This window comes from Rhopalosiphum padi, chromosome 1 (genome assembly GCF_020882245.1).
Source record: "Rhopalosiphum padi isolate XX-2018 chromosome 1, ASM2088224v1, whole genome shotgun sequence".
NCBI lineage: Eukaryota > Metazoa > Arthropoda > Insecta > Hemiptera > Aphididae > Rhopalosiphum > Rhopalosiphum padi.
The window spans coordinates 62,295,958-62,323,572 of NC_083597.1; the positions used below are offsets into that span (position 1 = coordinate 62,295,958).

Below are 27,615 nucleotides of genomic sequence, written 5' to 3' on the forward strand. Positions count from 1 at the left end.
ATTAAGCTTTATTATTATATCTTTCACTATCTGTAATTGTTGAACTGTAATAGTTATTAACTAAATGTTCTAAGATAATATAGGTTCCTACTACCTGAACACATTTAGTTGTTTAACAATTCATTTTTAAACATAATATAATATTTTAATAATATTAATAATCATAAAATAATAAAAAAATATAAATTATTATTTTTTGGTAACTTAATTTTTACAATTATCACATTCATAATTTTTCAAATTTTCAATAATATCGCATAGGCAAACTCATATAATCAATTTTCATAAGTTGTGTAGTGCACTTTGCTTGTGTGTTGAGTACTGCTTTAATTGCCATCAACATGGAATTTTCTTTATACGATTAACGATTTGTTTTGCGTACATGGTACATAATATTATGAACCATCTTAAATAAAAAAATTATCATTTAAATTATAACACGTAATAATAGGTATAACATAATCACAACGTATAAAAGCTCGGGGAAATTCCGTATGGCATATTACCAGCAATTAAGTAAAAAGAATAAAAAATATTCTTCTAAATTATATAGTTAAATAAACTGTAAGTTTCTACTTTTACGTAATTTGACACAATTCTCATATTAGATGTCATTATATGTGAAACAAAATGAAGTGTAAACATTTTTAATCATCAAATATAAAAAAATATAGTGATTAAATTAATTTTGTGTCAATGGGAATCTGAGCAGGAATTTATTAAAAACAAGATTAACAGTTATCGATAATAATATTAACACATTTTCATGGAAGTATAAACATCAATATTTTTTTTTATCTTGACTCGTGTTCGGAAAATCTTATCATACGGTACCTATAGCTACCCGTACAACAGTCGTACGGAACCACAGGCATCTGTAGGTATACGAAACTATCACGTTTTCCACTATACCAAATAATATTAAAATTTCAGAAATTTAATAGTTTTAAAATGTGACTTACTTAAACGAGTCGATTTTCAAAAACTTACACGACTACACGTCATCATTTATAGTGTCACTAACCACACGGTGTATTATAGCAGTTGAGACACATTTTTAAATAAGGTAAGATAAGTTATGTATTATGTTTGGTTATAGATAATAAATATCATAACAACTAGGTATATTATATATACTGTTTTGAAATATAACACGATCTGTATTATTTAGTGGTTTATTCTACACCGATTAGAGTACATATTTTATATCAATTAATATTTTCCTTTATAAATATTACATAGGTAATATAATTTTATTGTTCTGGGCGATTGAGAATGTTACAGAAACAAACAATTCACCTAAGATAAATAATTATTTTCCCTGCATAAGACTATTGTCCACTTGTTCGCATACAGTATTTTTTTGCCTGGATCAATCGTTCTAAATCCTACGTTTAGGTAATTATATATTATAGAATGTCATACACTGAAATCAGGTATTGTAAAATATATTAGTTAACTAATTTATGTAATGGTATAAACAGGCCGATGGAATTTAAGTGAGTTACGAGTATGAAAAATATAAATACTTGAAAATGCTCATAATTCATTTAAAAATTAAAATATCGTAAAAACCAACGAGAGAACACAGATAATGTTCTTACCTAAAAGTTTGATAATAGGTCAATTCACTCTAATATCAAAACTAAAAGCACACTATTGAAACTGGTAAACAAAAATTCAGTAGTATGCCGTAGTGTGTAAGACGGAGACAAGACATGCGGGTGCGACGTCCTCTTAATTCTTTAATTAATATCAGTACAAACCCTGCTGAATGGCCCTTAATTATTAATAACGACTTTAAAACATTGTTGGTTGAAAAGGGTCCTCCTGCTCCGTTAAATGCAAATTTTGTATTTCCTTCAGATGATCAAGGACGAAAATTCACACAATTTCATTATAAACGAAGTATGAGTAATAGAGAAAATGTCACAAGGACACTTGTATACTCTATTTCCAATACGTAATATTTTGTTTTTGCTGTAAACTATTTGATAATTCAAATTCTAAGTTGGCTTTAGAAGGGTATAATGACTGGAGGCATTGCATACAAATGTTAAAAGGACATGAAATATCAAAAAATCATTTGACCGTTTATAGTATATGGCTAGAATTATCATTGAAGTTAAAAAAAAACAAAAACAATTGATAACGTAAACCGACGTATTTTACAATCTGAGTGTATGCATTGGAATGAAGTATTACAACGAATCATGTCGGTAGTACAATTTCTTGGTCATCAAAATTTAGCTTTTCATCGATCATCTGATCAGTTATACAAACACGTACAAACAGAACAATGGACATTTTTTTAAATTAATTGAACTTATGGCTAAGTATGATTCTGTGATGGCCGAACACGTAAGAAGAATAATTAATAGTAAAAAAAATATAAACTAATATTTAGGAAAAGATATTCAAACTGAGATGATTGATTTATTATCTCAGTCTATTAAGTATCGCATAGTTACTATGGTTAGCGAAGCCAAGTATTATAGTATTATACTAGACTGTACTCCTGATGTAAGTGTAAGTCACTCGGAACTCATGACTATCATGACATATTCTTAATTAGTAATTACCCATTTTTGCTTACCTAACCTATCATAGTAGTACAGATGAATTTAAAAAAACTTAAAAACTTGAATATTTCTGGTGCTGCAAAATAATACTTTTGAAACGCCTAAAAATACAAGTGTTATTTATTATTGTAGTTACCTAATACCTATATTTAATAAGTAATGTATACACAGAATAACCTAACCTAACCTTTCCCTGTTTTATAGTGTGTTAATTATTATTAAATTTCAAGCGTTTTAAAAAAAAATTATTGAAGTAGAAAAAAAAAACAGAAAAAGATTGGAAATGTATACATCGCTTTATGTAAATAATCTTAAACTTATTAATTAATTATTTTATTTTGTTTCCTTCTTATGGTAGCTAATATACACATTGGATATTATTATAATTTTTAATTAGTTTCCAAAACTTTATATTGTATAAAAGTACTAAGTTAAACTATTTATATATATATATAAAATACATTAATTACGTTAACTGAAATATGAGATCAAATTATACTAATCAAAATCATACAAATGATCAGCTTTAATCACTCAAACAACTTAAACCTTTTCTTTCTGCTGGAAAAAACTGAAAATATGGATAATTTGGTTCACTGTAATTAGAGTCACAACAGTTGTGACGCATTTCACTTTTTACTTAAAAGCCCACACTTCTGCTAGTTGTCTATTATCACAGACCGCAGATGGCGAGTTAAGTTATAGTTACCCAATTAGCGGCTGTCAATTCAGTAAAATTACTAAGCCAAATCTATATATTAATTATTAAATATAAATTAAATATTATCACGATATTTACCAAAAAAACAAAAACAAAAAAAGAGAATATAAGAATATTCGATCGTGAGTTGGCGCATTAGCTGAGGTCAATACTGAATACACTTAGTAGACAGTAAGTTTAGTCAAGTTAATTTTCACAGTTCACGCACCGATACGGTTATATACTTAAACCTATTTTTAAAAGAATTGTTCAATAGCATATTTTATATTTCTGTTAAAATACACTATCCTAGAACCCATACTTCCAAACCGAAAAGTCCAAATAAAATTTTTAAACTTTTAAAATAATAATAAATAAATTATAATTGAAAATTGTTGATGATAAAAATGTTTTAAGGTAATCTGTGTTCTATATTCACGTAATCGATAACGTGTCTATCACGTCATTATAATAGGTATTAAATTGATGCATACATAAAAATACTGATAAATTATTTTTTTTTATTAAATTGATAAAATGTCGGTACTAGTTATGTATCTGTATATGTTATCTATTTTATTACCGATATTCATATACAGTACAGTGAGTTGTCTATCATCCTGTTGGTATTACAACATTTCATAATTTATCCAACTGTAACGGAAATCGCACCATATATCCATATACGTATTTTATATAACTGCTTTTTGTTACGAATCTCTTTAGAAAAACATTTTGTTTTATTTATATATAATATATATATTATAATTGTCATCTCAACCAAAAAATAATTTAAATACGTTTTTTTATAATATTAAATCTGTGAGAGTTGGTGAATGTGGCAAACTCTCTAGTTAGTCTAGTTATATATAAAAATAAATCTGTTTAATAATGAATTGTGACTAAAATTAAAATTATAACTATACGTCTATACAATTAGGTTGCAATGATTGAAACTGTTACTCTGATGATGATCGATGTAACATGAAAAAAAAATTGGATTGTTTGATATTTATATAGTTTTGGGTTTTTCAGCATTATTTTGTTATTTAGGTATCTTAGGTTTAAAATCCAGTGGCGGTTTATCCCGAAAATGGGCCTGTGTGCAAAACTAAAAAAAGGCCCCCCTCCTACATATTTTTATTGTAAATAATATAGATATACATAAATTTATATTTTATAACAATGATATACTGATACTTGTACTAATGAGAACCATTTTAAATTGAAAACAATTTTTTTACTTTTTCGTACATACCTAACTGTATTTATTTAATTTTTATTTTTTTGTGGAACGTTGAGCAATAATGGGCCCCCCAAGCCGAGGGCCCGTGGCATTTGCACACATCGCACACATGTATGACACGCCACTGTCATTGGCATGTTATAATTATCAGCCACCTGTTAAACATTGCAGTATACTTTCAATAGACATTAATATAGTATTATACTTCTCAACAATAAGTAATCTTAGGATATTTTTAGGTCTGTGAAAAACAAACGATATTTACACAACTACACAAAACAACACAGCACTAAGATTCACAATAAAATAAAAATGTCTTTATTTTATATTATTCTATTTTTTTTTCTACAAGTAATTTTATTTCGATTGGGTTTGTATTGAAAATATTTGTTATCATTTTTTTTAAATTATATTTTTATTATTTTTATAAACCTAAATAATTCTTCTATTTTTTTAAAACAATATTTCGACGTTAGTGGAAAACAATGATTATATTTATAACATCTGAGATGGAAATTATTCGCGCGCTTTTCGTAAATCGAATTTTCAAACTGAGTTTTAATGTTTTCGTTGTAGGTACATCACTTACGTATACTAACGACCAACTCTAAATTGTGTAGAGTGGTTATGTTTGCGTTATGCTCGACGTTGATGTACGCTCTTGTTTCTACTTTGTATGAGAAAGCGACGTCGCCGCAACCATAATATACAAGTTACAGCATATAATAAATTTCATACTATATATTATTATATTATACTGCGTGTACCAAAGATGTGTGTGATGAGGCCGTTCGTGTTAGGCCCTACGATGTAAGTCGCCTCAATTTTAGATCTGGTCATAGTACTATGATTAAATCGAATTTTAAATATAGCTGTCATGAGTCATGACTAAATGCGAACTCTACGTAGCTCGCAGGAGCTCATGTATTTATCTTCTTACAAAGGATGCTCTGTTTACAAAAAGTACGTAGTCTGCTTCAAAAAACATGACATTTGGAAACCTTCTATTTTAAGACCAGCTAATGTTGCTCAGTCTGGGAGCTCCTGCAGTTCCAATTGTAATCGCATCCTACGCCGATTTCTTAGTCAAACAACTATTAGTTGATTTATCTGATCAGTTGATCAAACTCGTCAGTGAAATCTCAAACATTTTATACCCTTAAATTAAGTTACTATCGGCTGTTTTAAATAAGTTAAACTTAATCATATCTATCCCCTAATCATTTACATTCTGTTTATATTGTTTTAAATTAATACATCATTATTATTATAACTGCATTAGATACTTATACTTGATGTTATGTTTGATTCTAGCACATATAGTATATTATATTATTATCAGCATTTACATTTGTTGTTAGATTTAATTGCGGAAACTAATTAAAAAAAAAAAAGTTTAAATAAAAATATAGACGTCGAGTGTGTTATGCAGTTATTTACGATTGGTATGTGAGTCCATGCGTGCGAATTCCGCAGGTTTTCAAACTTTAAATTTTTAAGTTTGATTAGAAAACATGTAGATTCTAACACTACCCAATTTTTTGACATGTTTAAATAAATGTAAACTCTGCAGTAATAAACTCTTTGAATTTCGTAGTAAGGCTCACTATTATTCTTGAGCTTAAAAAAGATCGTGCTGTGTGAATTCTTCCAGATCGTCCTCAGTTCTACCCGAAGAGTAAAAGGCATATGTAATTTGTCTCGCGTTCACAACGGGCTTATCTGGAGCTCTGTATGCAGGATTTTAATCACTATATATTATCAATGACTTTTTTAATGTTTAAATAAATAAATACATATAAATCCATTAAATATCTATATTTACTTTTTAAATAATTTTTAGTTTTAGTATAAATTAAGATTATGATTAAAGTATTAATATTGGCGTGTAACGTTATTGTGTGGATATATACACGTTTATAATGTAAACGGTTTTCGGGTTGTTCATGGATTGTTTAATGTTTATTATTTATTGATACATAAAAAATATTTTATATTGGTGTGACTGTAAAATCCGAGAAATAGTCGTAAAAACTAATTTGACCCGTGATAGTTTACATATTATTTTCGGTTAGAATTGAAGTCGACCCGGTACAGTTTACTTAGCCAATTTAGTAGAGTTTACACTCACTTCCTTCTCTAGTAATAAGCTAATGTAAAATCCACTGATATAATTAACCAATAAGTTAATTAAATTAACATAAATGTAGTATATATGTAAATAAGTTTACTAAAACTGTAAGTTAATAATTAATTTTAGTTTTACGGTTGGAAGAAAGATATATTTTAATTAAATTTAGTTTAAACTAATACATAGTTTGAAAAATATTATAATATTGTTAATATATCTACTTATATATTTTTATCATATGTTTGGCCAAAATTAACTAATTTAAATCGTTCTTAAATTGATATCTAAGAAGTTGAAATTTCATTTTAGTGGTAATATAATAATAATTATAATTTGTAACAATGGAATTTAAATTCAAAACACTTACAATTTGCAAAATTTAATACATACGCAAGCAGATGCGTCTTACAAAATCAGAAAAAATTGTTTTCCTTGAAATTGGTAGAAAACTATAACTGGCCGCATATATAACAACATAATAATACTAACTATTATACATTATAGGCTCTCAATGAAAAGCAAGCGATTTTACAAATTACAATTTTTGTCCATAATAATTTAATAATATAATATTTACCTAGCTTTGTACGACTGTACCTATAATATACCATATGGGTATGGTATAACATTTTTGAACATTATTTAGGTGTATAAAATACTGCATATATTAGAACGTTGAAAAATATAATAATATATGTAGATTGAAGATGTAGGTGTACGTGTATAGTATGGTATGATTTTTTTTTTTTATTGCAGTTTAGAGTTTACGAGCAAAGTGATAAAAACTTTTCTTTACGTCTCTACGTGCACATCCGTTTTACGTTTAGTGGATCATCATGTTGCTGTATTTATTATTATTATATATAACACAGGCACAGTCCCTGCTGCCCTGTATTGCTTGACAAAAAAACCTCCATATATATTACTTACTGCGTGCAGTGTATGACGGTCTCTACTTAAGTGTTCTCGAAACGTGTTACTAAATTACGCGATCCATTTTATTTCATTTTTTGTTTCCTTTCTGTGAACATGAACCTCGTTCGCATTTTTTCGTTGGCAATAAAATTACACGCACACATGCACACGATAATTTATTATATATATATATTTATATACTTTGTATCTTCAACAATGAGTGAGATCAGTCATTTGGATTATTTCTTTTAGAGTGTGTGTATACTGTATATAATATATATATCATTATTTATTCGCGTCTGGTCGTCTTAGAGAAGGTATACACATGCATCTGCATGGCACGAAGAATAAATCCTCTTTTATCGTTTCACCTGTGCACTTTAAAATACGCCTGTATAGGGTGGTCACAGTGGTGATTTCCCATTTCCTCGTTAGTTTTTAACGAAAAAACGGAAAACGTGTTGAGTCACCCTGTATGTCATCTCCATTATTTTAATTAAACATTTATTCAAATTCTGATTTTTGGAATTTTTAAGTTTATTGAAAATATTTTCAAATATTTGGATTTGTTATATTATCTATGGCCTATATTTTATTATATACATTATACATTTGCAATGCAAGAATATGTTTCCTGTATATTAGGTACTATATATAGGAGTATAGGACTAACATTTATGTAGTGAGTGTAAAATATGTTTATAAAACTGTATTATACATAATAATATGTTATTTTATAAGTTGTAGTAAATTAAATTTTATGTATATTCAATTTTACTGGTACCGCGCATCGTTATTACCGTAATAAAATAATAACAATAATAATTTATTTCAGTACTTAATACACGATATAACGATTTATCCTAAGCACTTATACTACAATTATACCTTAAACTATTGTTGTATGTACTATGTATGCTTGCGTGTATATTATTGGATATACCTGTGATCTTGCATGGTATATTATTTCCTTAATTGTATTGTGTGCACATTTGGCTCAGAGCGAGTAGGCGTGTACTATTATATCTTATAATGACTTATTTTATGTGGCGCGCTTATATGTTATAATACGAGCTTATTAGATTATTAACTAATTAATAATATTATTTCGACTCGTTGCTTAAAGCAGCATATTCGTGTAAGCAACTGTGCCATGCCAAATATACATTCCTATTAATAACAGTAGTTTAGTATTTGATCATGTAATCAGTGTCCGATCATTCGAATAATAAGTGAACTTTGACGGTGGTATAACTACAATATTTAGTTGTACAAAAGTTTGAATGTCGTTATGCAACGGAATCATATAATGGGAAGAGAAAACTTGAAAACAGTTATTTGACTAATTAGTAATAGTTTGAAAATACGTTGCATCTTTGCGTGGTTAGGACAGGAGCAATTTTGCCATTTTCCGCTGAGGCCCAAATAAAGTCCAACATCCATCGCATCGATGATTACATATTTCGGTTCAATTCTTTCTTTTCGTTATACTAGTTCTGTACCTACCCATTTTTAATAGGAGTTAAAATTTAAAAATTATATAGGTACTTTTCTAAAATATTCAAATAAATATTGTATTTGCTTGTCACTCGTGCCTAGATGCATGAAGAGTCTTCATTGAAGACTTATATGCTAATACCGTAAATCAATAACGCCCCTCCCTATATTCAACTCCCGATTTTGAAATTCAACATCATCACAACATACTCATTCTTTCAATGTCTGCCAATATTACACCTAAATTTAGGTGTTCTAGATTAATCTACTAAAATCTACACATTACAATAGATCGATTACGCACAGATCTAATGCTTTTAACGGGTTTTATTTCAAATAGCTGTTACCAATTTGTAAGAAAAGTGACTCCTCATATAAATTCATTAAATTATGTTCAATGTACATATTACATAACATAGACAATATATTAAAATGTTTTTATGACATTTTGATGAATAAAATGTTAATATTTTTAATAACATTTAAGTACCTACTAGTAGTGATAAGTAATCAGTATTATTGGTTTTATGTTATATAGCATGTGCATTCGGCTCAATTAATTAATAAAATATTACAAAATCAATTTTGAATGGTTTTAAGCACCGTCTAAAATATCTTAAATGTATTGTAATAAATGGTGGAATGTATAGGTTAGGTTACTGCCAATAACATATCTGCTATTATGCGATAATAACTATATCATTAATGAAAGTTGTTAACAGGCTTTTATATTCTTGGAGATTTTGTCTTGGTCGTATAATAAAAATGTATAAACGATTTCGTTAAAGACTAATTCATTAGTATATTTTTATAAATATATCATATCATTAATTTCTGTTACTAATATTTAAAAATGCAATAATAATTAATAACAACAATGTTTTTTTTTTATTATTATAATGAAATTTTAAAGCATCATTAGTATATTATGAATATATAATTTCATTGTACATATTTTTAAACTTGGTTTTATCATTTATATTACTTATTTGTGAAAATTCAATTAAGATTTTTTCAGGGCATCGCATGTATATAAAATGCACTCTGAGCAATCGCCAATAACGGACACGGAATTGTTGACAAATTTTAATTTCGTGATCAATTTTTTATTTTATAAAATTTTTAATGCAGTGTTAAGGCAATAAATATTATTATTTATTGATGAAAACTTTAATAATATCTCGATTGTTGAATACATTATTGGTAAAATTACGCCAATTAAACCGTAATATAAAATTAAAACGTTTTCACGAAATATTATCACATTTTCTAAACAACTGAACTTTATAATGACGTTTTATTTAATATCTTAGTTGAAAATTAATTATACTCATACACTATAATAATAATATCTGGTATGTACCTATAGTTTTATTGGAGAATTTATTTTTATGAATACGCTTAATCGAACATGAATGCTTAATATTATAATATGTACTTGAGTCATGAATTATTGACTCACGTCCTATGCCATAAATTTATTACTCAAGACCATTATATAGACTCTACATTGTATAGGAAATATAACTTAACCGTGAAATTTATGAAAAAAATAATGCTGCTTTTCGATAACTGCAATTCGAAATTACGCAAAATCGCAATAAAAAATATAAATCGTACAATAAACTTCCTGCACTCTAGGTGTTGTCTGTTTGCTTATATGTACCATCATTATAAGGATTAATCTGTCCGACGAGTTTTGCTCGTGTATGACCAAAGAGTGGCGAGATATTTTTAACCTCTAAATCCCAACGAATACGACGTGGATTACACAGCTGTCGTTTATGCCACCGCTGATGTCATAGGTTGATTTTTCAGGGTGTCATAAATAATAATATTTTTATCACGCTAACCCTATCCATCACCTCTGACACTGCTGGTTTTAAGTAGTTTACCCGTTCCCCTAACACTAGGTCGGCACCTCTTTTATCGTCGTTTTATTATTCAAAACATAATTCATAAAAGCGCATTTTTTGCGAACGTCATACACATTTATAAATTATAAATTTATCATACATACAAATACAATATATCATAGGTATAGGTACTTGAATATATAATATTATTATATTTAATTTTATAATCATTAAATTTGAACGTTTACTTTATTTTAGTTAATTATTGCAAATCAATTACTGTTAATTACATTTAAACAGAAATTGCCATTATTAATTTATCACATAATTAATATATTTGATACGTATATTATGTATCAAATTTAGTTTGAAAAAATCGCATCTAAAAATAATTTTTACCACTGTTATAATAGTTGTGATATTACCATGAATAACGTAATTTAATTAAAAATACAATTTCTACTATTATTCTAACATGGCGTTTTAGATAGGTAATTCAGGTACATGTACTGTTGTAGGATTCAAATTTTTGGTATTCGACGAGCCATGGCGTTTTAAATTAAATATTAATTTTAATTAAAATATTATCAATATTATTTAATGCTTTAATTTTTGATCCTAACACATTGTATAATCATTAATAATAATACTATGTAAAATTATATGTCCAACAGTAGTTGGGTATTATATTTATTTTAACAGTTTTTCCACTTACTTTTGTTGTTGTAGGTATAATTTTTTTTTTGTATTTTTTCCGAAACAAGAAAAAATGTATGAAAATGACTTGATGTAAAAAGTAAGTAAACATCTGTATTTTGATTTTCAATTAATAAAAAGATTGTACTTATGAACGAATGAAACTTTTAAAGCTCTAACATTTTACCGGAAAAAATGTTTACTGATATTCTATAGCAAAAAAAAAAAAAAACCTATATTGTTATAAAATCCAATATCTCCTAATATTACAACTGGGAATCTAAATTACCTATGATGAAATGTACTATTTCAATATGACGTAATATGTTTGTTGTTCTGTACTACTATGTAGTAGAATATTTCTTAGAATTGGTGTGTGGGACGTAGTAAATATATTCAACGTTCTTTCTCCTTAAGAAAATATAACCATAATTGTTTTTATTAAATTTTTAATTTTATTAAAAACCCTTTTAAAGGATCTCGTAATTGTATACGTTCAATAATTTTCGCGTTTAAGAAACCCGTTCGATGCTAATGAGAAATAAATATTAATAAACAAAATATTTGACGTGTCGAAACATGAAAATTAAAAAATCTAACGTTGGATTCATTTCTATAGAATTTGGAATTTAAAATATATTAAAAAAAATATATATTCACAAGAAACTGCTTAAGTATTAAACATCAAATTAAAAGATAATTGCATCTCGCTTCTTACTATGGGTAATAAAAATATTATGATTACGAATAATTTGCGATTTCAAACGCGTTGCTATAGGTAAACGACTATAATAAATTTAAACACCCTACGTCGTTTTTTAAAATATTACCTAATATATTATTATAGCATTATAAAGTGTGCAAGAGCGGGTGGTCTGGAAATTCGATCTTTTATCATCCGCAGCGGGTGTAACGCTCGGGCTTATTCGGTTATCATATAATATGTTACACTTTTACACGTGATACCACCATCGCATTTCACTTACTATTTTGCCTTACTATATAATAGTAACAATAATTATCATGACGTATACGACTTAATTCGAGAATAATTCGTACGGACGAAACTTGATTGTACTCATTTGATTTGCTGTCACACATAAATCAACAAAATGGTTACGAGACGTATCCATCTCAATTAACGGATAATCGATTTTCTCCCGTACGGGTCACAAGTGAGCCGGGTAACACAGAGCGTATATGGTATGATATTGTAATAATAAAATAAAAAAATATATTATTGCCACTTATTATAATTATACATAATACTTCCAAAATTCCGTTTATAGACATTGATTATGTTGTCATATTAAAAATATTTAAACATCTTTTTGAAATGTTGATGTTACGAAATAAAAATATGAAAGGAATAGTTTCTTTTGAGTTTGTAAAATGTATATATTAAGGACTATATAATTAGTAATTCTTAAATGGCTTAAAAAATGGTTTTACATTTTTACAAAACTATAAAATCGAAGTAATATTTTATCTTGTATTTATATTATTATACGTAGGTAATTTTTTGAAAGTATAAAATGTGATGAATAAATATTAGTTAAGTAATATAATTTTTAAATAATTGAAGCCTCCGTATTTCCCAAAACTAATATCATGTATTTTGCTTAATTTACTAAGTTAAATAACTTAAAAATACACATTATTGTTTCAATTTGAATACATCATCTCTTTTAATTATTTATAGGATAAAATTGAGTTTATCAACTTTACATAGGTTACATAATTTTTATATAATTAAAATAAATGACTAAAAGTTAAACGAAATCATCAAAAATTCTATTTATTTCAGAATAGTTATTATTTTGATAAGAATTAATAAATAATTAATGTTATGCGTTTATAGGCGTTATGTGTGGCTGTATCGTAATTTTTGGATTATCATTTACCGTTCTATATGAATACGATATGTCACATAATAAATATTTTGTGGAGATTTTTTTTAACCATATTCGCAATAGACGTTTATAATTAGTTTATTAATGACTAAACGAATTTAATTATTCTCAGCATTGTGATAATAATTTATTATCATTCATCTTGTAGGTACCTAATATAAATGTGATACTATATGTTTTCCGTAAGTATCTTATATTCAATATTTTTGTAATAATTAAATGACTAAATTTCGACAGTTCCATATGTGACATGGATCTTTGAAAATGACTAACATCTGACGGTTAAAAGTGTATGCAGCTAAATCATCAAAAGTTTAATTATTTTACCGTTGAGAGAAATACTCACGTAATGATAATAAATCGTGGATGGGGAATAAGGGCGTATGTAAACCGTTGACGCGCGTCCAAGACATTAGAGTATTATTGTTATTGTATTGAAAAAACAATTATATATTAGGTAATACTAATAGTAAGAAACACGGTGTACGGTAAAATTAAAAAAAAATATGTTCTCATTATCCAGACACAAGCGGATTACACGCTGCGTAATGAAATGGATTACAAACGTGTCTAAAATAATTCTGCTAAGTATAACCTATTGTACTGGTCATCGGGGGCTAGGTGAATTGGGTCCGTGATAATTTGTGTACATTTTGAATGCGGTAAGTGGAGTCCCAGGTATAAAAAAGTAGAAGGTAAGTTGGGTTCTGGCTATAAACTATTGGCGCAACTAGGTCTAAAATATTAAAAACTTAAAACTTTAATATTTTATATTTTTACAACAGTTTAAACGTAGAAAAAAAGCAATTTTTTTAAATTTTTTTTTTTTTTTTTTGGTTTGCCATTTATAAGACCTGAAGTAGTTGGCGAATGTTTTGTAGAAGATTTAATAGTCATACAACCAAATGATGACAAGCAAAAACAGATATTTTGTGATTATAATATACTAGACACTTATATCTCACCTGGTACTACATTTCCACCAAATATTTGGTCTGAATTTGCAGCCGTGTGTATAGCAAATAGTTGTGATTGTGAATTACCTATATCATGCTGAATTTGAATTTGTTAAATCTTTATCATTTAAGTTTTTACTGAGAACACGATATTATAAAACTTACATATATCTTAATTTATACAATGTTTATACCATAATTATAAAATTTATTAACGTACCAACATTCTATTCCGGGATTCTGCAATTTACTACAACTTTTTTTTTCTTGTACTCAACTTATTATCTACTACCTTTTTTCCTCCGGGACCCAATTTACCGTGATAAGGTCATTTGGGACTCAATTTACCCATCTAGTTGTTCTAGGCGCGGATCCAGAATATATTTATTGGGTGGAGGGAGGGAGGGGTGACCGATAAAAACGGACACGGCCGAAGCGCTATCGGCAAGACAATGCATTTTGTAATATAATGACAATGTGACAATGTATTTTATGCATTTTCATCATCGTAACCGTGAGCAACTTTCGTAGACCACAATGATATATATAATATTACTATTAATATTATTATTGTTTTATCTTCAGGAAAAACCGATCCTGCCTTCGAGTAAAGTTTTAATAATTCGTGAGTCGTAATCCATTTTCACAACATCCGCGTGTGCATTTTAAATATTTCTGTTATTAATAATGTTAAATGGAAAAGTAAATTAACTGTAAAAATTTCTTCGTTGAAGTAAACATTTAAATACTCCATGAAAACTCGATGCGTATCTTACCTATATAAAATATAAGCATTCTTCACTCGCCGTACTTATATATTATATAACTACGTATATTATTTTAAGTAAAAGCTATAAAAAGGAATATATAGTAATATTAAGCTATAAACTATAGTCATGTAGTGATTTCAAATTGTATTTAAATGTAATATTTTATACTCATAATATAAAAAGTATAGTTATATATTCTACGAAGACGTTTACAATAATAATTATTGTAGTACGAAAATATAAATAAAATAAATAGTCTCAACTGTTCATTATTTCATCAGTAAGCATTTTTCTTTTTTTCGAAATTATTTCGTGTTTATATTTCTTTGTTATACCGGTGTTTCAATAAAAAAAATTGTGTATTTTATAAATAAAAATTTAAATGTAACACAAAATATTAATTTCTCAAGTATAGTAAATATTTTATTTTATTTTTACTAGTATATTTAATAATAATAAAAAAAATAGTGATTAAACAAAATTAATTACCTCGCTATACACACGTCAAATACAAATGCTTACATAGATACTAATTTTAGTAAAAATTATATTTTATTTTTTAATATGATACAAGATGTTGTATATTATATATGAATCATATTATTTTTCTTAGCCACTAATAAAATGTCTGAATTTTTGTTTGTTATGAATTATGATATTGTTTTTGGAAATAATATGCATAAAGTTATTTGATAAAATATTACCTCTTATATTTAACTTTGGAGATGGTATCAAATTTTAATTTTTTATAAATGCGAATTAAAATATTTTTGGATTTTTTCTATTTTTCTAAAGAACTAGAAAAAAAATAGCTTGAAATTATTCATCTTTTTATCTTTTGTTAAATTATGTTTTTAAAATATGCTTTTTTTATAAAATAGACTAAAGGTAACTCTGCTGCATAGTATGTTTCTAGTGTTCCTCTTCATTGGTTATAGTTCACTGTAGTGTGTGTCCAAATTTTAATTAAACGATAAATCGTATTATACTAAATATGATTCTTAGCAAACATGGTCAATTGGTTGGTTTATATTTATTTTCTAAGGATAATATGTATATTTATTTTTTCAATTAGTTTTAATTTATACGGTTAGATTACTCAACCTTTTTTAAAAAAAAAATCAGATACTAATCAGGACTGACGAATTGCGTATAATAGTTATCGTAAATTAATTATCTTCTAATAATTATTAGCGATAAGGGAATAATAATATTGATATGATGTAAAATCGAGTTAACGTTAAATATTATTTTATGGTTATTAAGTTTGTATATTATATTATTAAATTATATTCTGTTTGCCATATTATGATCACTCGTGCAGTATTGTATATATACATTTTACGCTAATCCCAGTCGGAGTAGTGTTCTCCGACCGCTTGTTAAATCTACAAAACCTTCTCAATGGCAAAGACGACGTTTAACGTTCGCACACAACCTACGAGTCTGTACTCGTGGCAGATGGTTGATGCGGAAGGAGCGCGCGCGCACACACACACACACACCACTGTCTCCTGATGGTTTTCTCAATTTGTGTGTTCCACTTTTCGACGTACGTAACATGATGGAACAAATGTAATAAATAACCACGTGTATTGTAAATGCCTGAACAAGACGTAGATTTGTACAATATAGCTGCATTGTTGTATCAATGTGGTTGACGAGTATATATACAATGATTGATTGGGAAAAAATAATTTATTCTATTATATATTTTATGGTAATATTTATTATAGTCTTAAAAACGCGTGAAAAATATTATGTTTTATTGTAATTTGTTAGTGCTTACAGTGTGTTATACTGCTACGCCTACAACGTGTAATTTAAAAAATCATAAAATAATATTTATAAAATATAACGTTTTTGTGATAGACCTATTTTATTTAAATATATAAAATAGGCAGTATAGTATCGTAACTACAAAATTTGTGTCGGAAGCAAAATGTTCGATAGGCCCATCTCCCTTTAGTGTCTAACCGTTGGTTGCAACTGTATTAGCTGATTCTTCTTGATTATGTCACTGATAGGTAATAGGCATACTATTCATATTTATTTTTTGAAATTGTAATTAGAGTGGCGTGAGTGCATGACAGAGTTATCGATATTGTGTCGAGCATGGTTGCTGATATAATTATGATGTTTCCCATAAAAAGTGTAGTAAATATATAATAACAATTTTATATAATAATATAAATGGTACATTGCTTGAAAGCAAAAATTAATGATTAAAAAAAATTAAGATAAGCTAATGAGTACTTAAGGTTATTATTTTTATTTATGTGTAAGCACCTAAACGCTTTTCCAATGAAACTGGTTATAAATAAGTAAGTATAATAAATAAAAAGGAAAAATGAAAAATGAACCATATTTCTAATAACTATAATAATAGTGTTATCTATAACCAATGATTACCATTTATATATTATCGAATTTTGTGAGCTAAAATTGATTGAAAAGAAGCTAAAAACACCTCTCGAGTCTCAAGGAAATTAGCTGTTAACAACTTACGTTCGTTACGGTAACGTGTTTTCGTTCGTTTACACAAATGATTTAAGTCATAAAGTGTATTGGGAGGGAGGGTCGCTTATAGAATATAGATATATGTATGTATATCGAAATAAAATTTATATTTCTTAAATTGAAAATTCGCAGGACTTAAGTATATTATTAAAATAATAATAGTTATTATTTGTTATAGTTGTTATTATTTCTATAGTTATAACTAATAACAAACAGAACACAAATTCGACTCTTTTAATATTCAAAGTGAAAATAGTAAGTGTTATCCTAAATAATAAACGTGTTTGAATTAGCCACCGTTGTTTGTTGATATTTATAATTAAATTCCATTATTATCGCATGATACATATTTTAGAGAATGCATTGCATTAATCTTATTTATTATTCAAACATTTTAAGCTTTTACGGGCTCACGCCTGGAATTGAATAAAATTATACTTCCACTTGTATTCATATTTATTTAATTATTAACTGTTTTTTATGAATTATATATACAAAACAAACTTATAAAATAATTATTAAAAAAACTACTTACTTGTATAGACTTTTTCATTTTTTTTATGTTTATTTTAAGACAAAATAAATAAGAAGTCCACTAATTTATTGTTCTTATTTAAATATAGTGAAATAACTCACAATTAAAACAAAATATAATTGGTAGTAGGTACTTTTATTCTAAAAATAAAATATATCATTAAGAAAAGAAACACACATTTATTTTTAAATTAAGAAAGTTAAAAAAAATAATATTCACAGTAAATGAGGTACATCACTCCAGCACCCCAAGTTATGATTTTTTCATCAAAATTTGTTCTAGGTACAGTCTTAGTACTTTTGTTGTTTATTGTATACATAAATGACATTCTTGATTTAGTTTTTAACCAATGACACTACGATCCTAATTCATGATTTAAATTAATTTAATTTAATGAGTAAAGTAATAAGAATTATGTCATATATTCAAGATTGGTTTATGCGAACTCTCTGGAAATAAATTTTAATAAAGAATGCTATATTTCTTTTTCCATATTAAAAATTAAAATTCTTGTATTTATGAACACATTAAAATACACAATGACACATATCTAGACTCTAGAGATATACATCTGATGGGAACTAGTAATTTTAATTATGTATATAAGTATCAGAGGTACAGAATCAGTGAAGTATCTGGATATCACGATTGATAAGTTTTTTAATGGAATTTTCACATTGACTCGGCGATTAAAAAAATAAAGAGTTTATTTGGTAGGTTTAAAACTTTTAATAATATTTTATCACCTATAACAATATGAAAATAGTTTTCTGTGCTATTTCACAGTCACTATACGGAATTTGTGTATGGGGTGGTACCTTCGAAAAATATATAGGTTTGCTCAGATCTACAATAAACTCGTCACTAGGGGATAGCCTTTAGGAAACCTTTTCATTTAAATACTGATGTACTATAGTATATATTACTTATAATTTATTGAACTTGGAGAAATCTCAAGCAAAAGAAGTACTAACAAATCTGCATTTTTTTTTTAAATTTGAGAGTGTCAGCCAAATTATAGGTACCCGTGCATGGTTTTGCACCATGCCGAATGGCGGTGTATTTGACCGTCATCTGTCTTGAATAACTTTAAATGAATGGTTGGTTAAGTTTCGTTGGTTTAGGGGGAGGTAATTATTGTATACTTTTGTGTTAAAAATAATAAATTTTTATTTAGATAATAAAATAAATCGTCTATTTTTTTTTTATTACATCGACACACGACGTTATAGAGAATATAAATAAATTGATGTCAGTACGTAGTCAACGTGTTAATCTAGTTTTCAATATTGAATTGCTAAATATAAAAACACAATTTTTAAACCAAATTTAAAAAAAAAAATAATATATACAGTGGTATACGTCTATTGTATACGATATGTGGGACGTGGGTAACTAATTAACTTATGGTTTTATTGTTGAGAGCTCAAAATTATATATCGGCATCAAATTTCTAATAATTATCTCCTTCCAAATCAATGAAACTTAACCACTCGTAAATCCGAATTGTTACAAGTCAGGCGGTTCAATATATCACCATTCGGCATGACCGCAAAACCGTAGACCAGTACACCTAAGTCGGCGGCGTAGAAGATTAGAAATTTTTCTCGAAATCTCCTTTAGTGGCATTTCGAGTGAAAAAACGATCATCTGTCGGTTACTTGAGAACTATAATAAGTTAAAACTCGCAAATCGTAGAAGAAATAAGTATAAATGAAAGACGGAGACGTGATGTCCGACAAGACGGGATTTTCAAAATTCGAAAATTCCTAGGGCTAAGTAAGGTGCTCCGCCGATGATTTAGAATGCCGTTATTTCGGTTTTACTAGAAACTGTGTTTGAAACAATGACAACAATTTGGTAAATTAAAACAACTATCATAAAAATATGAATTGTATTGAATAGTAAAAAAAATAAAGTAACCATAATGGGTTATGTAAAATATTTAAAATTTAAGAAACAAACATTCTAATGATTTATTTAGATATTTATTAAAAGTAGGAAATATCTATTTAGGATGCCACTTTAAAATGTGTGATTTATTAATGATTATGTATGTGTAGGTCATTTAAAAACAATTGTATATAATTACAACGGTATACGTATTTCTGTTATTCAATTGCATTGTATTTTAATATTTTTTAAATTCATATTGCTTGATTGTAGCTGCGCTCAATAAGGCCGTGAAAAACGTATACCGTGTTCAATCGGAGCAAAAATGATTTTTTTTTACAAACAGGAATTTACATTACTTTAGTATTGATGGAGTTCACATTTATTTTTGCATGTCAGAAAATGTACCGGTGAAATCGACATTTTTTTTATAACTCCAACCCTGAAATTGATTACCATTGGAATATAATAAATATATTAAATACATTTTAGTTCAGAGACCAAATAAATAGATCGCTCGTGGGTTAGCGTAGATACTTCTATTTTTGAGGTGCATATAAAATAATTTTTACATTATTATAATTTGGGTCGTGACAAATTGACTTTGTTCAATATCAAATAAGAATACTTTTTGTATTGTTTTATAAACACTCAAGTTATTTAGTTTAATTGTTTACTTATACATCTTACATTATATATTTTATTATATTTGTATTGATGAGTGTATTTAATTGCTCGTTTTTAATTACATACTCAACCGTCCCAACTTATGCAAATGGAATGTATATTATGTAAACTGCTGATAAATCTGCGTGTTCTATAACGGATAGACTAGTAAACTAGTAAACCTAAAATGGATTGTTGACGCTCGCGTACGTTGTCCAAGGATCCGATAGGATGTGAGCTGATCGCGCGGTTTTCGGAAGATGACCACGAAAACAATACGGAAGTAACCAGGCCTGGTGATTTCTTGATGTAAATGATGTACAAAATAATCGAAAACCGCGGAAGAAACGATCGATTGGACGCGATTTTAGTCGAACCCATTACTGGACTTGGCGACCGACGTGTTCGACGTCCCGACAACTTACCATAAAAAGTATGTTGTAGATTCTGACTTCTAAGCAAAGTTATGAATGTATTGATTTTACAATGACGGGTTTTAACATAATATTACCAGGGTAATGCAGTGGCGGCTTGTATATATTATATGTACACAAGTGAAAACAAAAATCATAATAATGCAACCAAATGCCTGTAGTGTTATTATGATTATGTTTTAAAATTATATAAATATAAATATTGATATTCAGAATATGAAAATAATATATTTATTTCGAAGGCCAAACGACCGGGCGGTTGTCCACGTCGGGACGATATCGGTACGCATGATAGTAGTCCTCCTGTAGTGCAAATTTGTGCAGTGTAAAAATTAAAACAATAGTCAAAAGTTGACTCAAAACATGCAACCCGCGTTATAATGGAATTGATATGCTTATTAGTTCCTTTGCACATAACCACGATCTAAGATACTATGGAATGGTAACGACATGCCCTACATGGTCATCGGTTGACAGGAGTGCGGTCAGTTTTTGTTACGGACATTTTATGGTGGGGGAAATTAACCGACTGCACTGCACCCTGGTGGTACACCATACACCATACAAAAACATTACACATGATTAGCTTATGATAATCGCCACTAGGTACACACAATCTGTTAATTTTCCCCACCAAAAAAAGTCCGTAACATAACTGGGCCACTGTTTAGACTTTCGTTTCCAGTCCATAATATCTTAGTTCGTGACATAACCAATTAAATTGTTTTCAAAGAATTATTTTCGACGTCGCCGTCGCGCGTTGGCGTTATAATTTGTTTAGTTTTACTCTCATTCGTTTATTAATTTCTGATTATCAGGTGATAATTTTTGTAAAATAAAAGGTAAATAACTAAAATTTGTAAATAATTATTTAATACAATCTATAATACATAATATAATATTGGATATATTTTTTTTTGGATGTACATTATACTATTCATTAAAAACCCACGAAACCTTATCTATATAAACAGCGTATAATAAATTAATAAGTACATTATCCAATTAGTTTATACATAAAATAATTACTAATGTTCTGTGAAATTAATTATTGTGTTATATTTAATCGTGAACTGATAATATCGGTAAAATATGATTAGCGCACCTAACACTTCAAACGGTTTAATTATATAGATTACAAAATATAATAATTTTTAGTTCTGATAATTCAATCTTTTTACTAATCCAAATCAAAAATTATTTATTAAATTATAGGTAAATTATTAATTATATGTTTGAACAATTTTAATATTTATTTCAAATTTCAAAACATTCCCCCGGCTTTGTATTTATATTTATTTGATAAATATGTATTTACTTTTACATAGACATTTTTTAAATCATTTATTGCAGAAAAAAGATAGTACATTAATTATTTTAATCAAAGACTTTTTTGTAGTTAAAACTTCTAAAATATCTATTATTTCGTTGTGCATTTCATTTTTAAATTATTATTAATAATTAAAATATGCACTTTATCTTTTTAATCGTAGATAATGTATAAATCACACGGATTATTGACAAAATATATTTATTTATAAATAATAGTTTATACAAGCTAGGTTTGGATATGTCCACCTATAATAAGTTGTTTTATAGATATTTAAAAATATTAAAGGTATATGGGCAAGATTTTTTTTAATATGCATTGACTACACTAACATTTTGACAAAGTCCGTAAAAATTATGAAAATGTGCAAATTATTTTGTTTTTAAAAATGTATGCAATATTCAATTTTTATAGTCAATATTCAAAAAGGTTTCTCATCTGTGTTGTTCACATTTTTTTTATAGACATTTTAAGTTAATATTTGGATGAAATTAGATTAATAATTTTAGTTCGTTGTCATTCAAAAACATTTTTCGAGAGGATTTGAAACGTATATGTACATTGTTATATTAAGATTGATATTATACTATCGCTAATTTTTACTAATAATTTATTTACACTGTTCTACGGTACCTATGTCGGTATTGTTTCACAAGTTAGTAAGTAATAAATTAATTATAATGTAAAATAATATGTTTTGATATAAAAACTAAATTCTCCCACAAAAAAAAAAAATTCTAGCTACGGTCTTGCCCGATAATGTAAATCGTTATTATCCCATCCATCATGATTAAATTCGTTGAGTGCACTTTTACCGGACACTTATCGGATCCAGCGTGCGTTTTAAACATAATTACCTATGGTGTGCAACGGCCGTCGACGTTCACCGAAACCCAACTGTTGAAAACCAAATACTTTCGACGATTAGGGTTGACAACTTCCGTCCCGAGACCGTACGGTTTGCCTCCTACAGTAATCTGTTGATAATCTCTCAAAAAACATATATTACGTGATTAAACGACGGAGCCTACCTCGGTAAATCTGAAATTCGCATTAAGCTTGTAGTGTATTCCAACATTTTTATGGGTATTTATTTGATAATAAAATGTCTATAAAAGTTGTAGTGCGGAATAAACGAGCAAGTCATTTGATTTGAGTAAACACAAATTTTATTACTATTATTTTAATCAAACACGTTTATAGTTTATTGTCTTATTGGATGATATTTTACGAGGTCGCTACACGATATTAATTGTAGTGTTAGTTTTAAATATGATCGAATATGAATGATCGAATTAATAACCCGATTTTGCAGTTTATATTCATACCATTTTATAATTTCAAAAATAACAGGTTAATTTCTTATACTATGCATATTGTATTCGAGTGTGTCATAATTCAAAATAAAAAAAATAAAGTGACACTTTAAAAATTAATTCGACTTTAACTACCTAATATGTATGTATTAATAATTAATGTATTATAGTTATCAGCTGAACATTTTTAATTATTTGACGCAAACACGACAGTGACCACGATGGTAAACGGTTTGTATTCGTCCGCGGTTTTGACACTGGTCCTGTTGATCGCGGCCTGTCAGTGGGTGCCGCTGGCGGAAGGCGCCAGAATATTGGCCGTACAAACAGTCGGAGCCAAAAGTCACTGGAACTTCATGAGCGAAGTGCTCCGATCGTTGACGGACGCCGGTCACAGTGTTACCGTGTTCACGCCGTTTCCAGATGGCGATCGGGAAAACTATACGGAAGTGGACATGTCGAAAGAATTCCCAGTGAAAAGAGATCTGAATCTGGAACGGATAATGGAGATATACAGCCGACCGGTCACCTACTTCTACATGTTGACAGTCTTGGACAGCATGTGCTGCGATGCGGTCTACAGAAACCGAGAGTTCGACAAGCTCGTACATGGCGGTGGTGATGACTCCGACTGGAAGTTCGACTTGATCATCATGGAACCTCGGTCCCTAGACTGTACGTCGTACTTGGCAAACGCGTTAAACTTGCCAATTATATATACGATACCGACACCCATGATGACTGTCGCCGAACGTTCTTTTACCGGACACTTATCGAACCCCGCTAGCGTCTCGCATATTATGGCATTACATGCTGTGCCCAAAACATTCGTCCAGAGGTTCGTCAATGTGGCCTTGTTGGTGTACAGTACGCTGAGGACGAAGTATGATGGTTGGATTATGAAAATGACTTATCCTAAGCGGTACCAATTGTCACCAAAAGTAAACCCGGCAGTTATCTTTCTGAACAGCCATTATATAACCGAAGCTTCGAGGCCCGTACCACCTAATCTCATCGAGGTAGGCGGAATACACTTGAAACCTAAAAGTAAAATACCAAAAGTAAGTAAGCGATACATCACAATCAATTAACGATTTTTTTATATGTCGATTTTACGAAATTAATTCGATCATACATTATTTCTAACTGTTTTCCTGCCCTATAGGACATATTAGATTTCATCGATGAATCACCAAACGGTGTAATTTATTTTACATTTGGTTCGACTGTTAAGCTATCGACGTTACCAGTACATATCGAAAAAACATTTAAACAAGTATTTAATAATGTTTCCCAGAGAGTTTTGTGGAAATACGAAAGCGAAATGAAGGACAAACCGGACAACGTGATGATAAAAAAATGGTTTCCTCAACGAGATATACTATGTACGCTATAGTCGTATAGTGTATATATAAAATAAAGCCATTAGTTTCTAAAAGAGAAATATAATAATGATGTTGTTAAAATATATTGCAGTGCACCCGAAAGTCAAGTTGTTTATTAGTCACGGTGGTATATCCGGATTGTATGAAGCAGTAGATAGTGGTGTCCCTGTACTCGGATTTCCTTTGTTCTATGACCAGACGAGAAACATAGACAATTTAGTTAACGCCCGAATGGCAATTGCCTTGGACCTGATGGCTGTCACCGAAGAAGTGTTATTAAATGCAATATCGGAAATCATCAATAATGAAAAGTGAGTTTCAAATAAACCTATATATAATATAAAAGCTTCCAGTAATAGTTAGGTGGTATGGAAAATAAAATGAAACTTTTCAAAAAAATTACGTTGTAGAAAAAACGATCACGCCTCGTGGAATAGAATTTATAGGTCAAATTTAATTCTAACTTTTGAATTAATTTAAAAATGCCAGAAAAAAATATTTCGAAATATTAAATATATAATATTATATATGTTTATTACAGTTTTTTAAAATAAAGTTTTTATAATCGGAGATCAATTCAACCTGCATAGTCTTTATCTTTCAAAAAAAAAAAAAAAAACGAAAGTAGGTAACCATCACTTTACTGTACAGTAGGTATAGCAATGACATTAAAATATGTAATGATAAATCATGGCATATGAAAAATGATTCTGAGTGAAGACGTCTGTCAGACTATCTTATTAAATGTATATTTTATGATATTTTTATATTACTATTAAAGTAGTTTATTTTACTTTTAGAAATACACTATAGGTTGAATATAATTTTTCCAAAAAAATTGCATTTAAAATATCATTGTATGTCAAAAGTAAAATAATATACGTAAGGACTTTCAAGTACCCATGAATACATTTTTAAAATTATAACAAAATTAACACAATCGTTTTTTTTCCTTTAAATATTATCTCACTTTTATCAAGTTTTAACTTAATATGCCTGTAAAAAATACTGCAGTATGCAGAACATGTGTTTACGAATTTTGTGAAAATTTAAACTTGAAATGTTTATAAAAAAAATGCTTACAGTCTATGTATATTTAATATTTTTTAAATGTTAGTAGTAACTAAATATGAAGAATTTTATAATACATTTTTAAAGTTTTTTAAAAAAATTAATATTTTTTTATCGATATTTATAGAAAAAAATGTCGAAAAAATTCAAAAACGTTAAATATTTATAAATAGCTTAAATAGAGTCAAAATATATTGAAAATTATATTTTATTATATAGAAAATAAAAATATGAATTTTTGATGAAAACATAGTCGACAAGGTTATTAGTTTTTGAATTACAACAAAATAGAAAATCGATTTTGTTAAACTGGTTTTACGTAAAAAATGTTATCTTTTCATAGGTATTTTAATTATTTTTCCAACTATGAAAAAAGTACTGAGGATTTTTTACTTTTAATCTTCCTAAGTAGTATTTATTAGATTCATATTTCTACTAGATAAGATATTAGAGTTCAAAATTCAATCGGGTTTCTTTACTTAAAAAGTAGACTTCAAATGCAAAAAAAAAAAAAATGCAGTATATAATTAAAACATTCATTATTCCATTCAAAATATAAATAATTATCAAGAATTTACTATTATTTACGAGATGTAAGACTTTTTCTTGTGAGGATAATTTTCCTTTTGAAAAACCGTCGGTTCCAAAAATAATGATAATTATCCAATAAATCATGTTTGTATTTTCTAGGTACACCATAAATGCAAAAATCACTTCCGAACGATTCAAAGATCGACCGATTACACCACAACAATCGGTGGTATTTTGGACTGAGTATGTCATTCGTCATAAAGGTGCACCACATTTGAAATCTCACGCCTTGAACTTGACGTGGTATCAATATTTTCTATTGGATGTGATTTCTGTAATATTAATTTTTACTTCTCTGGTCTTGTTTATTACTTATAAAGTATTAAAACTTATTTGCAAGTACGCATTGAAATATAAACACAGCCATAAAGTTAAGTCAGCATAGCCAATTTTTTTAGAATATCATGTTATTGGAAAAAATGAAATAGCTTAATTAATTTATTACAACAAAATTGGTATTTTTTTTATATATTGATTTGTAATTTTTTGAATTAAGAAACAAATCAAATAAAAACCCTTGATCTGTAAACTTTCTTTCTCTTATGACAGCTTCAAAAATCTAAATTATTCGATGAACTTGTGTGATAAATTCGACAATTTTAGGAAGAAAAT

General features: G+C 28.0%; 2 protein-coding genes across 3 annotated transcripts; both read left to right on the top strand.

The window, feature by feature from the left end:
* The first annotated feature begins 860 nt into the window (after positions 1-860).
* On the top strand, positions 861-27,532 carry LOC132918195 (UDP-glucosyltransferase 2-like). 2 transcript variants are annotated; one of them, XM_060979322.1, is made up of 5 exons: positions 861-1,066; positions 24,127-25,017; positions 25,122-25,341; positions 25,433-25,652; positions 27,103-27,532. In XM_060979322.1, exons 2-5 carry the CDS (start codon positions 24,178-24,180, stop codon positions 27,386-27,388), a joined length of 1,566 nt encoding a protein of 521 aa, XP_060835305.1. In that variant the 5' UTR covers positions 861-1,066; positions 24,127-24,177; the 3' UTR covers positions 27,389-27,532. The 2 variants fall into 2 exon arrangements, with proteins under 2 accessions (XP_060835305.1, XP_060835306.1); XM_060979323.1 differs by lacking the exon at positions 861-1,066 and adding an exon at positions 21,907-22,152.
* LOC132926401 (zinc finger MYM-type protein 5-like) lies at positions 1,719-2,315 on the top strand. The gene is given in 3 exon segments (XM_060990753.1): positions 1,719-1,959; positions 1,962-2,128; positions 2,130-2,315. Coding segments are annotated over 3 exon segments (594 nt in total).
* Positions 27,533-27,615: the final 83 nt, after the last annotated feature.